This window comes from Rhyacophila brunnea, unplaced genomic scaffold, assembly GCF_057557595.1.
Source record: "Rhyacophila brunnea isolate RB1 unplaced genomic scaffold, BYU_Rbru_1.0 scaffold_22, whole genome shotgun sequence".
NCBI lineage: Eukaryota > Metazoa > Arthropoda > Insecta > Trichoptera > Rhyacophilidae > Rhyacophila > Rhyacophila brunnea.
The window spans coordinates 5,869,400-5,887,379 of NW_028232882.1; the positions used below are offsets into that span (position 1 = coordinate 5,869,400).

The 17,980-nt window shown below is 35.9% G+C and overlaps 1 protein-coding gene across 1 annotated transcript; it reads left to right on the forward strand.

The window, feature by feature from the left end:
* Positions 1–2,595: 2,595 nt before the first annotated feature.
* On the forward strand, positions 2,596–17,423 carry RhoGAP15B (RhoGAP_ARAP and RA_ARAPs domain-containing protein RhoGAP15B). The gene has a single exon (XM_085949608.1). It carries the CDS (start codon positions 2,980–2,982, stop codon positions 6,286–6,288), a length of 3,309 nt encoding a protein of 1,102 aa, XP_085805734.1. The 5' UTR covers positions 2,596–2,979; the 3' UTR covers positions 6,289–17,423.
* Positions 17,424–17,980: the final 557 nt, after the last annotated feature.

Sequence of the window (17,980 nt, forward strand, 5' to 3'; positions counted from 1 at the left end):
TCTGTCTGCCGATGCAGATCTGATCCTTTGATTGCTTGTACCCGAGATTGAATTGCAGAGAGAACTGCAAACATTTCCTTCCTGTTGGAATGCCATGCCATGCCAACTGGTCTTGTTTCCACGTAGGTACCTGATTCGTAGTGTTCATTCAGTTGGGTTCCCCAGCCTATGTCGGCTGCGTCTGTCGTCAGGAAGCGATTGAATGTCATTATGTGTGTCAACTCTGAGGATCCTATCGCTTGGAGCCGCCACATGATGTCCTGCTGGGCCTGTGGTAGGATTGTTGCCAATTGGCGAGGATGGGAACTCGACAATATTGATGACTGGAGCGTTGTAGCCGTCGGCAATGCAACCTTCTTCGTGGAGGTAGGATGCGAAGTTGAGTCACCCCAGAAAGGATTAGACATGTGGCTGTCTGAGGGAACAACTGCCTTTTTGTACCTGCATTAGCAGATGGTGACGGAGTGCTACACACTTCTCCAGCGACAGAAACCTCCGCTTGTTGTGTGTGTCCTACGTGATGTCCAGGGACCCTCATTGTTGGCTTGGGTTCAGACAGGATCTTTTAATATTTATTAACCACCCTAAAGACTGTAGGAAGGTTATCCTGCATTCCACCTGAACCGAGACTGTTTCTCGGATTGGTTAGCTACTAAGAAGTCGTCTAGGTAAGTGAATATTCTCAGCCATTCTTTCGTAGGCGTTCGGCGACACAATTGGTCAGGGATGCCAACATAATTGGAGCGGTCGGCAGCACGAACGGGAGACACGTGAATTGTAGGAGCTCCCCTTGGTAGGCTAGTCGAACGAATCGACGATGTTGAGAAGCTATTGGTACCTGGAGGTACGCCTGGCTCAGATCTATTATTACTAGCCAGTCTTCTGTTTGTAAGACGGCTGGAACCTCGTAATGCTGAATTAGTTTGAATGCCTTTGGCTGTAGGAACGCATTCAAACGCTTTCGGTTGAAAACAGGGCATAGGGCCCCGTCTTCTTTCTTGATCAGAAACAGGGTTGAGAGAAAAACTGGGGGTTTGACCCGTTTCCTCTAGAACCCCTGAGTACTTTAAGTCCTCGAACTCGAGAGTGACCTCTGCTGATTGTTGCATTTGAAATTCTTTCCGTAAATGTAAAGAAGGACTTACCAATGGTGGTATCCGCACAAAAGGTATGCGGGCTACGGCTATTATTTTTACCTATGTCGGGGGGGGGGGGGGTTACACTAGGCCATCCAGACTCCCCGAAAGTCTCTTAGGCGGCCCCCAATGTTGTTGGTCGTCCAGATGCGGTTACCTTCGCTTAGAGTACGGATCCCTGGTGAAGCCCGTACCTCCGATGGAGAACTCCCTTCCCACAGGACCTCGCCCCTTAGGAGTACCCCGGCCATAATGTGAGTTCGAGTGCCTTCTCGGAGGAATCCTTGATAGTGCCTCTTCGAAAGATGTGCCTGTACCAGCACCCTCTTCGATTTTTTGGTACAGGCTCATCGCTGTTATGATGTTTTGAAGATTGGAACCCTTGCATACCCTTTCAGAAGCTGTCCCGTTGGGAAAACATCGCATTCTGGAGGGCCGCGATGGTCCTCTCCGTCAGATGGTTAGCTGACGACGAGTGGTCGCACCGACGCAACTTGTCATTTAGACCTAACCCTACGACCGTAGGGGCGGGCTGCCAAGAATTATTGTTTTTTGGGCGTTGTGCCACTCCTTGCCGGTCCCCCTGCTGAAATAAGGTACGTAATGAGGATACCTCAAACATCAGCATCTTAATCGACGCTCGTACTTTGAACTTTTCCTTCTGTAGCAGTTCTGCTTCGCCGTCTGGTGTCCATTGCTTTTAGAATATCCTCCTCACGGTCATTCAGATGTTGCGCCATAATCACTGATCACTTAACGTTCACTTAACTATCACTTAACGTTCGTCCAAGATAATTTTTTTGATACTTAGAATGAACTGTCAGACGTAACATGTAAACAATAAGAAAGTCAAATCCTTAATGTAGACAAAAGGATCCCAAACTCCATACTTAAAAAATTGACGCGCGGGTATAACCAGTAAATAAAAACGGAGGAGTGACCAACGACAAGAAAAAGGAAAACCCTATCTCTAGGACTTCAAAGTCAAATTCGAATAATCAATAAATAAAGTGTTTTTATAAATTGTATGTCAGAAATAACAATAAAGTATTAATATCACAATCCAAAGGCTTGGTAGGAATATTCTTGTTACACCTATTAATTTTATCAACAAATGTTTTTCAAAATTGAACTGATTTTTTGCATTTCGGCATTATCTATGGTGCATAATATGTGAATGTGTATTTGTCGATGGTATATAATTTAGTCTATGATTGTTACTTATCTCCAGTGTTGCCACTCGTACTATAATTATAGTACAATACTATAATTTTGAAACAGCGAAAAATGTAAAATACTATAATTTTACGCAAATATGCCAAAAATACTATAATTTTGAAGGATTCGAGATGAAAAATGTTCCTGTACTATAGTTTTTTTATGAAATACTATAATTTTTACCTTTTTGTACTATAATCGACATAGAAAAAGATGGCAACACTGCTTATCTCCCAATTAGTCTATGTTATCTTCTGTCAAACTTATTTAGATAACAAGATTGCCATTATTAATTTATTGTATAATATACCTACTATAACACTTTAATAATATATTTAGTGGTATTTTTCCATCAATGTTTAAATTACGTGACATAATAAACTCAACTAAATGAATTATTAATCACTGTGAATCAGGGTGCAGTAGTTTACGAAGTTCAAAAGTTGTCAAAAAGTGTACATTATTTTGGTATGAGTCATTCACAAGACTATTCATTGTAAACCGCCCTCATACGATGCAAAACGAAATATTTAATGAAAAACTACTCAATAGGATCATAAAGTGAATATATGTGCACAATGTGTTCGTGATATAAAACATAAGTGAGTCACTTCCAGTGTACACAATGGATAATCCACCAGTGCCTCGACCTAGAACAATAGTCGACGTAGAAAATGTGAAGAGACCAGTTCCGTTGCCTCGGTGTAGAGATAAGGTCGATGCAGGAAATCGGCTGCTGTCTCACATTGGAAATACTCCACTGAATGGTGCGTCAATCACACCCGAAGACATTCCACCTGAACCAGTTGTCTCGGATAAAAATGCAAACTTAGTTGCCAACCTTAGCATTACACCTGCGTGTAAGCCTTCGGGTTCTGTGTTGATAAGTGGTGAACCGCCGGATTTACCAGGAAGTGACAGACAAAGTTATTCAAATGTTGTACTTCAGCCTTCCACGGATGTGAAGGCGTCCTCTAAAAGTCCTTCTACACCCCGTCGTCCGAAGACCTCGCCAGTTAAATCTTGTAATAATTTAACATCTTTAAGTTACGAACAAGGAAATAGTTCGAATTTAACACAGAGTCCTTGTACGTCCATGTATAATGATTATCAGAAAAAATATGAACTCTTGAATCAAGGGAGTGATGTCTATGACTGTCCTAAACCAGGTATACCGATTAGAACAGATTCCTGGCTGATGTATGATACGATATCGAACGCTTCGAGTGCAAGCGCAAGTATTACTTATGACACGTTTCCTCCGGTGATAAAGAAGGCCAGCGATTTATCTGAAATGTCCATTTTAAAACCTATTAACTTGTTGGCTTATGAAAATTGGAATGTCAGTAAGGAAAAACTGCCTACAACAAAAACTGGATTAAGTCCAGCGGTTTGTGAATTCGATCCGTTGGCAAACATCATAACAGAGGAAAATGATCACAGCAACGATTTAAGCTTACTAGAAGCTTTCCTTAATGCGGACACTTACGGTGATTCACAGATCGCTCAGACAACGGTGATGCCGAATACTCTGGCTTATGAAACCGAAGCTGACAAATCTGACTATGGTTTTTATTTGGAGAATAGTAGTTTCTTTTTATCACCGCCTACGCCTCCGGAAAGATCCGATTCGTTGTCTTTCGACATCAAGCATGGAGAAACTGTGAAGGAGAAGCCGGTTTCTGATGTGACACCGAACCAAACTAAATGGTTTCATACGGATAGCGCTGATACAGAGGTTCCCATAATGAGATCGACTAGTACAGTGACAGTCGATAGAATGCAGTTGTCTTTCAATAAAAAGAATCGTCTATCAGTAATCGACAGGATGTCCACCATGTTAAAAAATTTGCCAGAAACGACGGCGTATTTCAAAAAAAAATTCGACCCCGTGTACATTCCTGATAAAATTCTCACGCAAACCGCTTACATGCACCAAGGGTATTTAATACGTGTGATGACGCGAGTGATGGAAGATCTTTTCAAAAATTTCCAATCCAAGCAATACATTCTCTCTGACCAAAAATTAACATGCTATTCCGATGACAGTTTTGCCGCCAAAGAAGTATTTAACTTGAAAACGTTGTCGTCGATTCAAATTATTTTGGGTCACAATTTTAATTATGAGGGAGAGTTACACTGCTTTCAATTGTTCTTTTTAAACAATAAAGTTAACCGAGCGTCTGTTATCTTCGGTTGTCCGAGTGTCAGCGATAGAAGTACGTGGATTCAAAAACTCGTAGAGTCAATCTGTCAAGGGTTTCCCACCAAGTACATTTCGGATCTGACAAGAATCGGTTGGTGCTATATCAAGGAGATTGCGGGAGGCGCTTGGGATCCTAAGTGGCTTCTCTTTCGCAAGAGATGTTTACATTACTACAGTAATCGGGACACGCTTTGCACGCTCGATTTGCGGAAAGCTCGTCTGGTCGCCCTGCAGCAGGACGAAGATAAAAAGAATTGTCCCGGGGACGGTCCCACTCTGCTGTTGAATTTCCCGGATGTCACTTTATATATCAGAATGTGCATCGGAGTAGAAACTAGAATTTGGCACCATATTATTAAAATAGCTGCGTCTAATAACGGAGCGTGGATTCATCACTATCAGCTTACCAAATATGATATTCCCACAATCGTCGATAAGTGCATTAATTATATTTACATACAAGGTAGCTTGAGCGAGGGTATATACAGGAGAGCAGGATCGACGACCACAGTCGCCGCCCTGTTGGCGGCGTTCAGAAAAGACGCGTGGGCCGTACAGCTAACAAATCAGACGTGCACTGAACACGATGTTGCCACAACACTCAAACGTTTCTTTAGAGATCTTCCGGAACCTATTTTGACATCTAAGCTACGTCACCAGCTCTGCACCACAAGTGACATGACAATTCAAGCAGATAAAATAGCCATTTACAGAGATTTGTTGGACACCCTACACCCGGTTAGCAAGAACACCCTCAAGAAATTGTTGGGTCATTTGCATTTTATTCAGTTGCTGTGCGAAGAGAATTTCATGACCACGTCGAATCTTGCCGCAGTGTGGGGTCCGACGCTGATGAAGTGCTCTGAGTCTGACCAAGCTAATTGGTCTGTCGCCGAAACTAAAGTCGTATACGATTTGATTCACATGTATATTGAGATATATCAGCCTACCGCAATGGATCTGACCCGCGAATCAAAAATGTTGGCCGTCTTGCGAAAATGTCAGAAATCCACGACATCACTTCCGTCGAAACCGTCAGGGGAACTGCACATTTGGGTGTACATCGGCGATAAAATCGCCGGAAACTGCGTCAATATTACATTGAAACCGGGAAAAACTTCCGGACAGCTCTGCATCGAGCTCAGCCCTAAAGTGAAAATAGAAGCACATCATTTGTGTATCGAGGAAGTGATCTGCGGCGAGAGCATGTCGCGGCCTCTTCATCACACGGAAGTTTTATTGGATGTCGTCTTGAGGTGGGGCTACTGGGAGGAAATCGACAGGAAAGACAATTACTTGATAGTTAAAGGTAACCATCTCTTGAAGGATATCGCATCGCAATTGCTGCCACCAAAGAAAGATTTTCTGGTCGCGGAGTTTAAGTTCGCCCATGAAAAAACCAAATACTTCAAACTACACACATTTAATTTCTGCATGAAAAAATTGTCATGTTACAAAGATAAAGAATGTTTGTCTCTGTTGGCCAGTTGGGACATACACGAGATCCGTTGGTATATTGGACACGAAGCTAAGAGAAACCCACTGTGCAAATGGTCCTTGACGTTCATTCCTAAAAATTCAAAGCCAGTAAGATCGAAGGACAGTCCGTGGTTCGGATGCACCATCGCCGGGAACACCACCGACGACAGGATTAAATGGATGGGAGAATTTTTACTCGCCGAGTATTCTAAAGAAATCCTACCGATTCCCCAGTTGGCAGTCATATAGAAAGCTCTACCTGATTTACTTACTATTCATAATTTTCTTAGTAATGTTTGAATACTTTGTTGTATCATCGTTCTATGACACAATGGGTTCATATTTCTTTATGGCAAATTCGTAATTTATGTGTCATAGGCAAAAAGCAGTTGTGAAATAATATAATACAAAAGTATGGTGAATACGTACATGGAAACTAACATATACTATTTTATTTGTATTTATAGCAAAATATGCTCACACCACTATAGACTACTTTAACAAGGGTTCAGACTCTTGGGTCACAAGGGATTACACGGATGAAAATATACAACATTTAAATCAATTAGAATTAAAATTCTATCAAGCACCCTGTTGATAGTATTAATTTAATAACATGGGTGTCATTTTTATAACCAAATACTGTTGTGCGAAAAACAACACAATGAATCACAATGAAATTAAATATAGTGAATCATAATAATGGTGAACTCTGTATTATTCTAAAGTAGCAATATGTATTATGTGCCTATGTATATTGCAGTGGCGAAGGGTGAAGGTAGATATAGATAGTGCACACTGAACTTTGTCAGTCATACGTATTTCATTCATTGAACTAAGCTTACGCTAACGCTTATAATGAGCAAATTCAGTCGGTCCCATCTTCCTCGTAATAACTAAGTTCGACTGTATATCAAAGTAATGTTGAAAAAATCATTGCCATTTTGTTTTCCAGCCATTTATATATTATATGCCTTGCCTTAAGCTCAAATAACATTGGCAGATTCTCAGGCCAACCGTCTGGCCCGACCGTCTGCCACAATCGCCCCCGATCGTGAAAAGTCTATGACAAAATATTGATACTTATTTCTTGATATTTATTAATGTTTTTAGTGTTTGAGGGTGGACAAGTCAAACCAAATCATTCAAATTATATACGGTGGAACCTCTCATAACGAGCATAATTCGTTCCAGAAACTTACTCGTAATGTGAAACATTGATTGCCCATTAGATATAATTAACATGATATTTAAATGTGGTAATTAAATATTAATTAACAGGTCAGCAGTGATTGTGTGTAAAATATGATAATGCGTTCCATGCCGAAAAGATTACTCAATTTTTTTTATTTATAACGTTTATTCAAAGAAAATTACTTATTATTCTTTATGAATTTATGACAATAACTAATTTTTTTTACAAGAAAGCCATCTAGAAACATTTGTTTTTGCTGACGCTTCAAAATTTCATAAAAATGTGACATGGCATTATCATTGAATAAATTTGTAGGGTGATATTTCTTAGTATACGATGCAACAGTTTCCCGTGCTTTCAATACTAACATGCTAACAGAACGAGTGCTAAACACAGACTGACACACTGGGGCGGAATGTCCCGGCGCCAAGCCAGTGACGTGAAGAGGGGACTCCCCCTTACCGCATCACTCGTTATGTGAAATGTCTCGTTAAGGGAGCAATTTTTTTACAATTTGTTTTGCTCGTTATGTGAATTGCTCGTTATGAGAGGTTCCACTGTAATATGGTTTCAATAACAATATGTCCATAGGATATACTTTAATGTTGAGAATAAAATGGTTGTATATTTATACACAAAGCAGTTAGATGTCTATTATGTATAATCCTGTTTCATGTATAAATGGGTATGCGGTATTGTGAAAACTACCCTCACTATTTTTTTTAAATTATGATATGTCACTTGTATTTGTTTAATCCTTGGCATCTCACACATCCTGTGAGAGTTAAGTATACACTAAAAACCTATGGGATCACAATCAAAAGTATGTAAGTCCCTCTAAGCATAAGTCCAAACTCTTTTGCTAATTTACTATTTTTTTTACATGGATAGTATTAAAAAGAAACATGACCATTAATTTTATTTAAAAAAATGTTTTTATATTGTATTTTTAGGAATTGATCAAAGAAGGAAGTTTTTGTCGTAAAATGGACTGAATAATGGAAATTAGTATGTGATTAAAATTATATGCCAATTTGTGTCTGACTGATATAACATTTATTTTGTAAACATATAAATAGGTATTTACCAGCTATGGAATGAGTTAAAAATATTTAGTGATTATTAAGCCGACGACAAATGTGACTGCACACTTGAGCAGTATACTTGCACAAGTATACATTGATTAAAATAAAACACAATAATAGTACTTATACCACATAATTTAATAATCATCAGGACCGGTTTTTTATAGCTTCAATGGAATATTGTCATCTACTTCAAAATACATAATTTGTGATATATAAAATTTTAAATTTGTATTAGTGGTCAATGCCTCATTGATGCAGACAAACCAGTCCAGCACAGCTATTCTAAACAATTAACACTATAGGACATTTCAGATATTTTTATTGGTTCAAATTAACATGGAAGCAATTCCATACACAAGGCGGTTATCAGTGGTTATCTACAATAATTAGTAAATTTGTAATATGGAAAAAAATTTAAGTTGGTAGACATGTCGTGTGAAATACGTCTCTTATTTGCGGACCTCGGTCAAATTTGGGTATGTTTGTGCTGGCGTATCTATCCGAGCCCCGAAATTTTGTATTGAAACATCAAACATATGAGGCGTCTAATTCCAAAAAGCGATAAGTCCACATTTGGTCAAAATCGAGAAAAAAATACGCACGTATTCTTTGTATAATTTTACACAATATGTATTGATCTCTAAATTCCAAAATGCGACATAACCCTACGAAAAAAAATATTTTAAGTCTCGATTTATTACAAAAAGCGCCAAGTCCGTGTTTCATATTATTTAAAGCTTGGTTGATTTCGCGCGTGTTTAAGTCAACCAATAAGGGAACATTCAATATGAAAAGGGCGTCTCCCATGCTATAGCATCTGGTAAACTCATGACAGTCCCACGGAAATATGTGCCTTATGCAGAATAAATTAAAAAGTGAGGTACAAGTAGCGCTACGTCCAATTTTATTTTCCTATATTTATTACATTTAAGAGTTTATCGGCTGAAAAAAATTGCCATTTGGTTCTAATTTCGACATAGAATACAACGGAAAAAATAATCTCACGTTAAAACAAATAATTGAAGCTTGAAACATAACGTTTCCCGAAAATATTAAATTGTGGACTTCTCGCTTTTTGTAATTAGACGCCTCATATCAACATAACCTACAATTTTATTATCATGTCATTGTAGTACCTATGTATTAAAAAAATATGTTACTACTCGCCATTCGATATCTAACAGTTCGCGGGGAACTATAAGTTGATGCGGCGCCACTGACCCGTGACATAGATTATTTTAGAAAAAAGTCACATCTCGCATCTCAATTTTCAATATGTAATTGACATACTCTATATCACCCTAAAAGTTAACACAGCCAAGACAGGGGGTGTTAAAAAGATAGCATTTTTGACAGAGTTAACTTCTTGTGATAATTAACTGCCTGGATACATAAAGTGATATGTTAGTATAGCTATTGAGAATTGACGATTATCACCCCTAAAGAAAAAAAACATATATACATAACAGGCATGTAGACTCCATATGTCGCAGGTATATTTGAACAGTGCCAGTTGATGTTTGATGTTGTTCACAACGAAAGAAATGTGACTTGCGCAAATCTCTGTTACACACACCCAGTTATACCTGCACAAGTTTGCATGCATAAGTATGCTCAAGTATGCAGTTGAATTTGCAGCCAGCTTAATGTTTAAATAAAATAGAATAGCATTTATTATAAAAACTAGTAATATTCTGTTACTGCCATGTGTTATTATAATTCTATACATTATGTAGTAATAATCTATAATCAGATTTAGAGTTTATTGACAAGATTTTTAATATATTGTGAATTTTATTAACAACTAACTATTTTTTAATCAATGTATATTAGACATATATATATTGTTTATTATAAGGAAAACAGTGTATAAAAATCATGTTGTCCGAATGTATTGCCTTCATTTTATGGTGCTAATGTATTATATCATATTATTGTTACATATCTTGGTTATATTATACATAATTTAGCCATAGATTGAATTAATGTATTCTCGATTATTCGATTTAATTGTAAGTATACCTACTTGCCACATGCGTGCGGTGAAATCTGGTCGTGGGCATTCCGTTGAAAACAAATACAAATATACCTACTTTTACACTTTTGGAGACACTTTTTGCTTAGTTAACATCGAAAGCCGCGTATCCATTATGTTCACAAACCAGTGGCGGTCCACAATCTTTCCAGTTAGTTTCTGTGTACAGTTCGCGAACCATGGAATGCGTTCCAAATGCTGTCAGGTTTTTTTGCGAACACAAAGGCAAGCGGAGTTCGTTCGGGGACGCCAGTGAACCACAACATGTAGTGTGTACGTGACAGTCTGTAACAATTCGTAATGGGGAGGTCGGAAGAAAAATACTTAGCTCACATCGAAATAACAGCCTTACAAACTTCAGAAACAAATTTGCTGATTTCTTGCTTCGCAGCTTTAACCAAATATTGCAGACTAATAAAACTATCACCCACCGGTGACTAAAAATGTTAAGGTGAAAGCCAGCTTATCTTTAGGATATACCTCAGCTGAGGCATGGTCTAAAACGATCGTAACTATGCGACGCACGGATTGTGTTAATGACGCGTGCTGAACGAAACATAGTGTGTCATAAAAATTCAACATGCGTCCATTTAGTGCTATGTTTATTGTTATATTAGTAATAATAATAATATATTCATTGACATGTTTGCTTTTTCGAGTGCAGGCATAACGTTTTTAGCCATCTTTACACAAATAATAATATATTCTAACGACGCCATCACAAAAAAAATCGATGTGCTCCTTCCTCGAATGCCGCTCAGGAATTGGCGACGATGCAAAAATTTCGTCCTACCTATTGAAAATTATTTGCCGTTTCAGTTATGTATGCTCTTAAGCTTATATAGCCTTTCAGAATTTAGTATCATTTCTTTGGATCGGTGTTGCTACTAAACTACCAGATGTCCATAATTTAACGAAGACAATCTTATAAAATATTTTCTGTAATGCCCACATAATTCTTGAGATTTTAGGTCGAATAGTATTCATGTTTTTGTAGAAATCGGCTTACCAAGAATGAGAAAGCCTTTTATAATCGTCTACCAAATAATGAAAGAATATGAACAGAACTTGCCACTAATTCACTAGATTGCTTAACATTCAGATAAACGTTGCGGAGCACCTGCGAAGCGTTCGTGTAAAGGCACTTCGCTTTGAGTGGTTTCAGGTTCACAGAATGTTACTGGTTTGCGAACATAGTGGATACGTGGCTTAATGAATAAAATAAAATAAGGCAAAATATTTTTTCTATTTGTCATTCAATCAACTATAAATTTACAAAGGTATTTTTAAAAGCCATATCAAATTTTAATGAAATATCAAAAGTTTATGTCAAAATATTGAAAAATAAAAGAGTGGTTGTATATTAAATACTCTTTATTGTAATAATTTGATGTGATTTTTACCAACACTGCTCTGTGAAAACTGCTCCTAACCAGTGGTGGCTGGCGGCGGTTCCCAAAATTGTTTTTGATAGGGGTGCACAAAAAACTTACTTTATTGAAAAAGAAGACTGTTCAATTGAATTTAAAAAACTCACCAAAATTATCTGCAATATGTATTCCTTAGTTCAATGAAAACAAATAAATATGACTGACAAAGTTTAGTGTGCACTGTTTTTGTCAGATCTCCACATCCAACCCCGCTCTTCGCCACTGGCCTAAAACTAGGGTTTCCTTAGAAAGCTGTGTAGCGGTGGTTGACGTCACTAAAACGTTGTCCATGCAAACCAGATGGCATTGGTTTTCTAGAGAGTGTAATGTCAAATAACGGTGCAGCCATTTGCATGACGGCCGTTATAGCGGAACAAACAGTCGTGGAACATTTTTTACCGTGTAGCGGTGACCATTTTAAAATAAAAATGAGTGTTAACGCTGCAAATGTAATTTGGACCAGCAAAAATAACGAATTATTGATCGATTTCGTGAGAAATAATGAAATGTAATATAAATTTAAATAGCAAAAGCCATCTCTTATGTGATTCAGTACATAATCAAACAATAGCGGTGTAAAGTGAAAGTATTGCCTGAATTTTTCCTCGTTGCAGTGCAGATGGCGACGCACTACAATTTGAAATGTACCCTCTGCAGCATGATTTCTAAATATCTCGCTATCCTCCAAATGATACTTTTCGTCTTCCGATGATTCCTCATCTTCCAAATATAGTAATAATGCTATGTCTAGATTGTCCATTCTCCACCGCAATACGCTCACTGACCGTTAGCCGTCTTTTTTTAGTTTACATCTCCGGTTATCGTTTTTATGTCCGCCGCATTACGTCATGTTACGGCCGCTACATAACGGCACCGCTTTCTTAAGAAACCCTAGCATAAGGCATGCGCAAAACTACGCAGTGTTAAAAAGCAGAATTAAAAGTTGAAGACGAAGTGAACATTTGTAGACCTATTCTTGTTTAATCCTCAACACGTCGTATTATTATTTACCAGTTTATTTTTAAGACTTGTTGACATTTCGAAACAGGGGAATGAATCATGCCATGTACATCAGATGTTTGATTAATATAATTATTTTATAAAAATTCTTCCAAAAGAATTGTGCGCAGATATCTGTACATATTTGATAATAGTGTTTGTTTGAATGATTAATGGTGTTTTTTTTATCAATGTTTAATGAGCCTTCATTTCTATTTTATAATAGGTACTTAGATAAAAATTTTGTGTTAAATTACTATACTATACTAATATTTAAAATGAATGGACACGTGTGTGATTTCATTTATAATTTTTATTAAATAATATTATGTAAACGTGCTGGCATCAGATGTAATATATACCAGTCATGCTGTGATTAATAAATTGCTTGTGTTAGTATCACTCTAAATTATTGTTGTACAAAGTATTTTTTTAGGTCAGTTGAAATAGTAAAATGTAGTAATGAATTGCCCATTGTATCAGTAAACTTAACTGCAAAAAATGATTGAAATATAAGCTGGAATCTGTTTTTAAGGTCCTTTTAGACGTCAGTTCTGTTGTCCGTTCAGTGGAGATTGACAATTATTGGGAAACGGCTATGTAAAAATGAATATTATTTTTATAATAACTTTATAAACATATTGGTTGGTATAATGTAGTACATATATTTGAAGAAATAATAACGTCACTGTTCTGGCAGAAGACACTAATTCGAAAAAATGACATATTGAGTTAGTTATACCAAAATGTTCCTTATTTCAAACTTTACCGTCTGGAAAACTTTTTAATAAATAAACAGTCTTTATTTTAAAGTCATCCTTTTTACGATTACTTAATAAACTCACATGATAGACCATTTCAAACATTTTAACAACTTCAAAGTCAAATTACCCAAAACTAGTAGTCTCCAGTTAGTGTGTTCTGCCAGAACAGAGACGATAATATTTCGATCGAAATTAGAAAAATGGTATGAAAAATACGGCAACATAGTAATTTACACGTCAATTTAACTGGCAACTTAAAAACGGATATGATAACTCATGGACAACCGAACCTGTCTCGTCTCCATTTTGGTTTCAGTCAGCCACAGTTTTGCATTTACACATGAGCTTAACTGATAGCTCGACTGAAACAGAGACTGATCGGACAGATAAACTGATCGTTTAAAAGCACCTTTATGATTTTTTTTTGATTTTTGAATCAAATTCTATAATGTAAACATTGTAAACTAATACCAGCTAGATTTATAGCCAAGATATGTTCCTGCAGGCCTATTCTAACATATCACTTAATATCCAAAAAGAGCTAATTGTGATAAATATATCACGTTTATCACTTTTTTTATTCTGGCGGTTGATTATCTAAAAAAGTTAACCGTCTGAACTGTCAAAAGGTGATATCTTTTAACAGCTCCTCTCTTTGTCATGCTAATTTTGAGAACGAGACAGAGTACGTAAATTTTACAAATTGAGATGCAAGATTCGACTGTTGTACTGCAATAACAATGGCATGACTAATAAAATTCTTCTGTTTAGCTCATTACCGACTAGATGGCACTGGTTCGGTTTTATCCGCTTGGGTTCAGCAGCACAAAGATACCCGAATTTGACCGACAAGTCTACCAACCTAAATTTTCACCGTATTATTATTTAGAGATAGCCGCCGATAACTGTTTTGTTTATAGAATACCTTCCATGCTAATTTGGACCAATGAAAATAACGGAAACGTGGTAAAGTAATAACTGTTAAGAATGGACCTACTGGAGAGTTGGCTGTGATGTGAAATGCAGTATGAGTTTATAAAAAACTTTTTAGTTGAAATGGCATTTTATTTATTTTTTAAAAACACATTCTCATTACAAAAATAAATATCTTTTAATACTGGCAAGTTTTTAAGTTGAAACACAAGAAATAAATACGTTATTAAGACTAATTTGAACTAAAGATTGATTTCCAGAATCCTTTGTCGAGTTTTATAATGCCGGTGATCATGACTTGTTATTATTGTGTACGAGGTCCAAATATTTCCATCTTGCCCAATTTTTTTCTGCATAATATACATATACCTATATTTTCTCCCTATGTCAAAAATGCATCGAAAAGTATTTTTTTTTGTGAGTACAGTAAAACCTCTATATAACGGACTAATGCGGGTGAGTGGGTGTCCATCATAATAAAAAACACCAACAAAATCCTGTTTATTCGTCTTTGGATGATATATACAGACACATCTGTTGTGGAGTGACGTTAATGTTCGATGTCTTTCTTGCTTGTTTTCAGTAATCGTGCTTTGTAAAAAGAATCAGGTTTTGTTTGCACTTTTGAAATCTGCTGTTTTTTACAATGTTTTTATTAGGTCGTATTCCTATTTGTCCGGTGATTGTCTATCCAGTACAAATCTTGCAATCGATTTGTAACTAACTTCCCGACTAGCTAGACAGAACACGATGCCAATGCATTCTTTTAATACTTTTAGCCATCTTTAAGTAGAATTGAATTCATTTTCAGTTAATTCTGTTTTGTATGAAAAGTTATTTCGGAAGCAATCCGTAATCCAATCCACTATTATTGGTTGCCTATATTGGGGTCCTAGCAACTAAATTATTAATATATATACGTGCGTTACTATGAAAATCAAAATGACATTTTAGTATTATTTCTATCACGTACAAATTTTTTTGATCGTTTAAGCTAGTCAAGTCAAGTTTATATGATTCAACAGAAAATTTTAAAACGTTGTATATTATAAAAAGTTCTTTTTATCTTGTAATTATTTATAATCAACTCTCTAAAATTACGAAAATGCGTGTAATATAATAAAATTTCGTTATCTGACGAATAGTCAATAAATGTTATTAGATTATCATGCGCAAAACACTGTTGACAAGACAGTGATGACACTTAGATTTAAACGTGTATAATAGCGCCTGTACAAGTGCATTAATTTACCTGTACCAATAACGTGTATTTTAAACTATCGCGATAATAACTATTTACATGTAAAAGTGCTGACTGTCTCTCCAATTTCATTCTTCAAGCGTAAGCGAGCTGCGAAGTTGTCATCGTATTGGTGCTATTTGAAAGATTCAGACGTCAAAAGGTTCGCTACTATCGTTCCACTGCACATGCGCCAATACCAATTATTGCGTTAAAATTCAGAAGCTTCTGAACTCTTTGATACATGCATGCAATCTTGCAAATTGTATGATAATATGTGTTTACACGTGCATTTTCTTGTTATTGCCACGATAATACGTACTAGCAGCAGTAAATCCATGCACGTGTAATTGGGGTATAACATTAACTTGATCATTTTAACAATTTTCTCATTTGACCGGATATTTTGTCCGTTATATCGAGGTTCTACTGTATATTGAAAAGAATCGGGACGTAAATCGGAATTGAAGCGGTCGTATAGTAAGGTGTAAGTGTATGTGGAATCAAGTTCCATATTATCGAGATTGCATTATCCAATAAATAAATTATGATTTAAATTTTATGCATATTGTCATTGCTACATTTGTCTTGATAATATTTTGTAAATAAAGTGTATAGTCAAACTATTTTGTTTTTGAGTTTGAAAAATAATGTACCAAGACAATAATTGCATGCGTGGAAAGATTTGCGAGTTTAACCTACTCATTGCGCTGTATTTGGCAGTGGCGAAGGGGAGGTAGACTGTGGAGATTCGACACAAATACATACATCATACTTGTTTGTTTTCATTGAACTAAGAATATAAATTGCAGATGGTTAAAATTCGATTAAACCTGCCTAACCAAACCATAATAGATGAAAAATGTTCTTCTATCTATAAAATATATTTTATATTATATTTATTATCGTTCACTTTAGGTGATTAAAGATAAAATTTAGGTGATTTAAAAACTAACCAATACCATCTGCAATTTGTATTCTTAGTTCAATGAAAACAAATAAATATGACTGATAAAGTTTACAATTTATGTTGGATCTCCACACCTTCACCTCCAACCTTCGCCACTTGTATCCGGCCCGTATTAAGTCAAAAAACCATAAATTCAATGACTTGGTTAATGAACTAATTTTCTGGATATCAAAAAAGAGCGAAAGAAACAATTAGCAATAAAAATAAAAATGAAGCGAGATGCAGAGATGTCGTCGTTCAATTAACGTTAATTTAAGTGGCATCTGTCAAATATGTCGCATATAAAATTGAATAAAACATAGCATGTATTTTATTTATTCGTATGCAAGATAAAATAAACCTGAATTTTGTTGAAATCATAACGAGTTATATCACCGTACATACCCGAATTCCATGCATGATACTCCGGACTATTCTGACAGCTGTCACTTTTGAATTATGCCACTCACTAAACGTCCAATTTGGGCGAAGTGTTAAGCGACAGTTAAGTATGACTAAGCATCTGGCCCTTACACTTTCTTTGAGAATGAAAAATCATGTCTACAGGTTTGAGTAGGTAATAAAATAAAAATAACTTTTTCTGTTACATGACGAGTTATATTTTTTTACCATTAGTACAAATTTATTGTTGTGGCCTTTTGAAAAAGCGCTTATGAAATATTTCTAAATATTGTAAAAAATGAATTTGTCTTCATATGATAAATCAATAATATTTTATAATGAATTTTATTGTAAACTTATGTAAATAATTAATGCATTATAAATTAATAAAGTGCAATATCTATATGACTTTGTATTATTTCTAACTTTCAATAGATTCTCAAACAATTTATTTTATATACATGAACTCAACATCACATAATCATGAGTTTGAAATGTTCATGACATAACATGAAACAGCGAAGAAGTAAATATGTTTAAATGAGATTACATCTAAGTATGTAAATAAAACAAAATAATAAGTAATATAATAAACAGTGGTGGCTGCTCTAACACAGTACAAGTGCATTGCGCTCCCTTTAATTTTCTAAAGAATAACTAGATACATGTAAATTATTGTACGTATAATATTTCACTGTAGCACAGTTCGCCGTGAGCTTTCTTATCGTTAAGAGATGTTCAATATTCAAATACGAAATGTGGAAAATGTTTGTGGTATTTGCAAAATGTTAATATGTCGAGTTGTCAACATTTTCACGCCTTGCACGGATGTATAAACAAGTAATAAATACATAGTATGTGTTGAGTGCCAGTTACTTAAATTGTTAAAGAACTCTGAGAATAAAA

Coding starts and splice junctions, on each gene's coding strand:
- RhoGAP15B (XM_085949608.1), top strand. CDS start 2,980: ATGGATAATCCACCAGTGCCTCGACCTAGAACAATAGTCGACGTAGAA.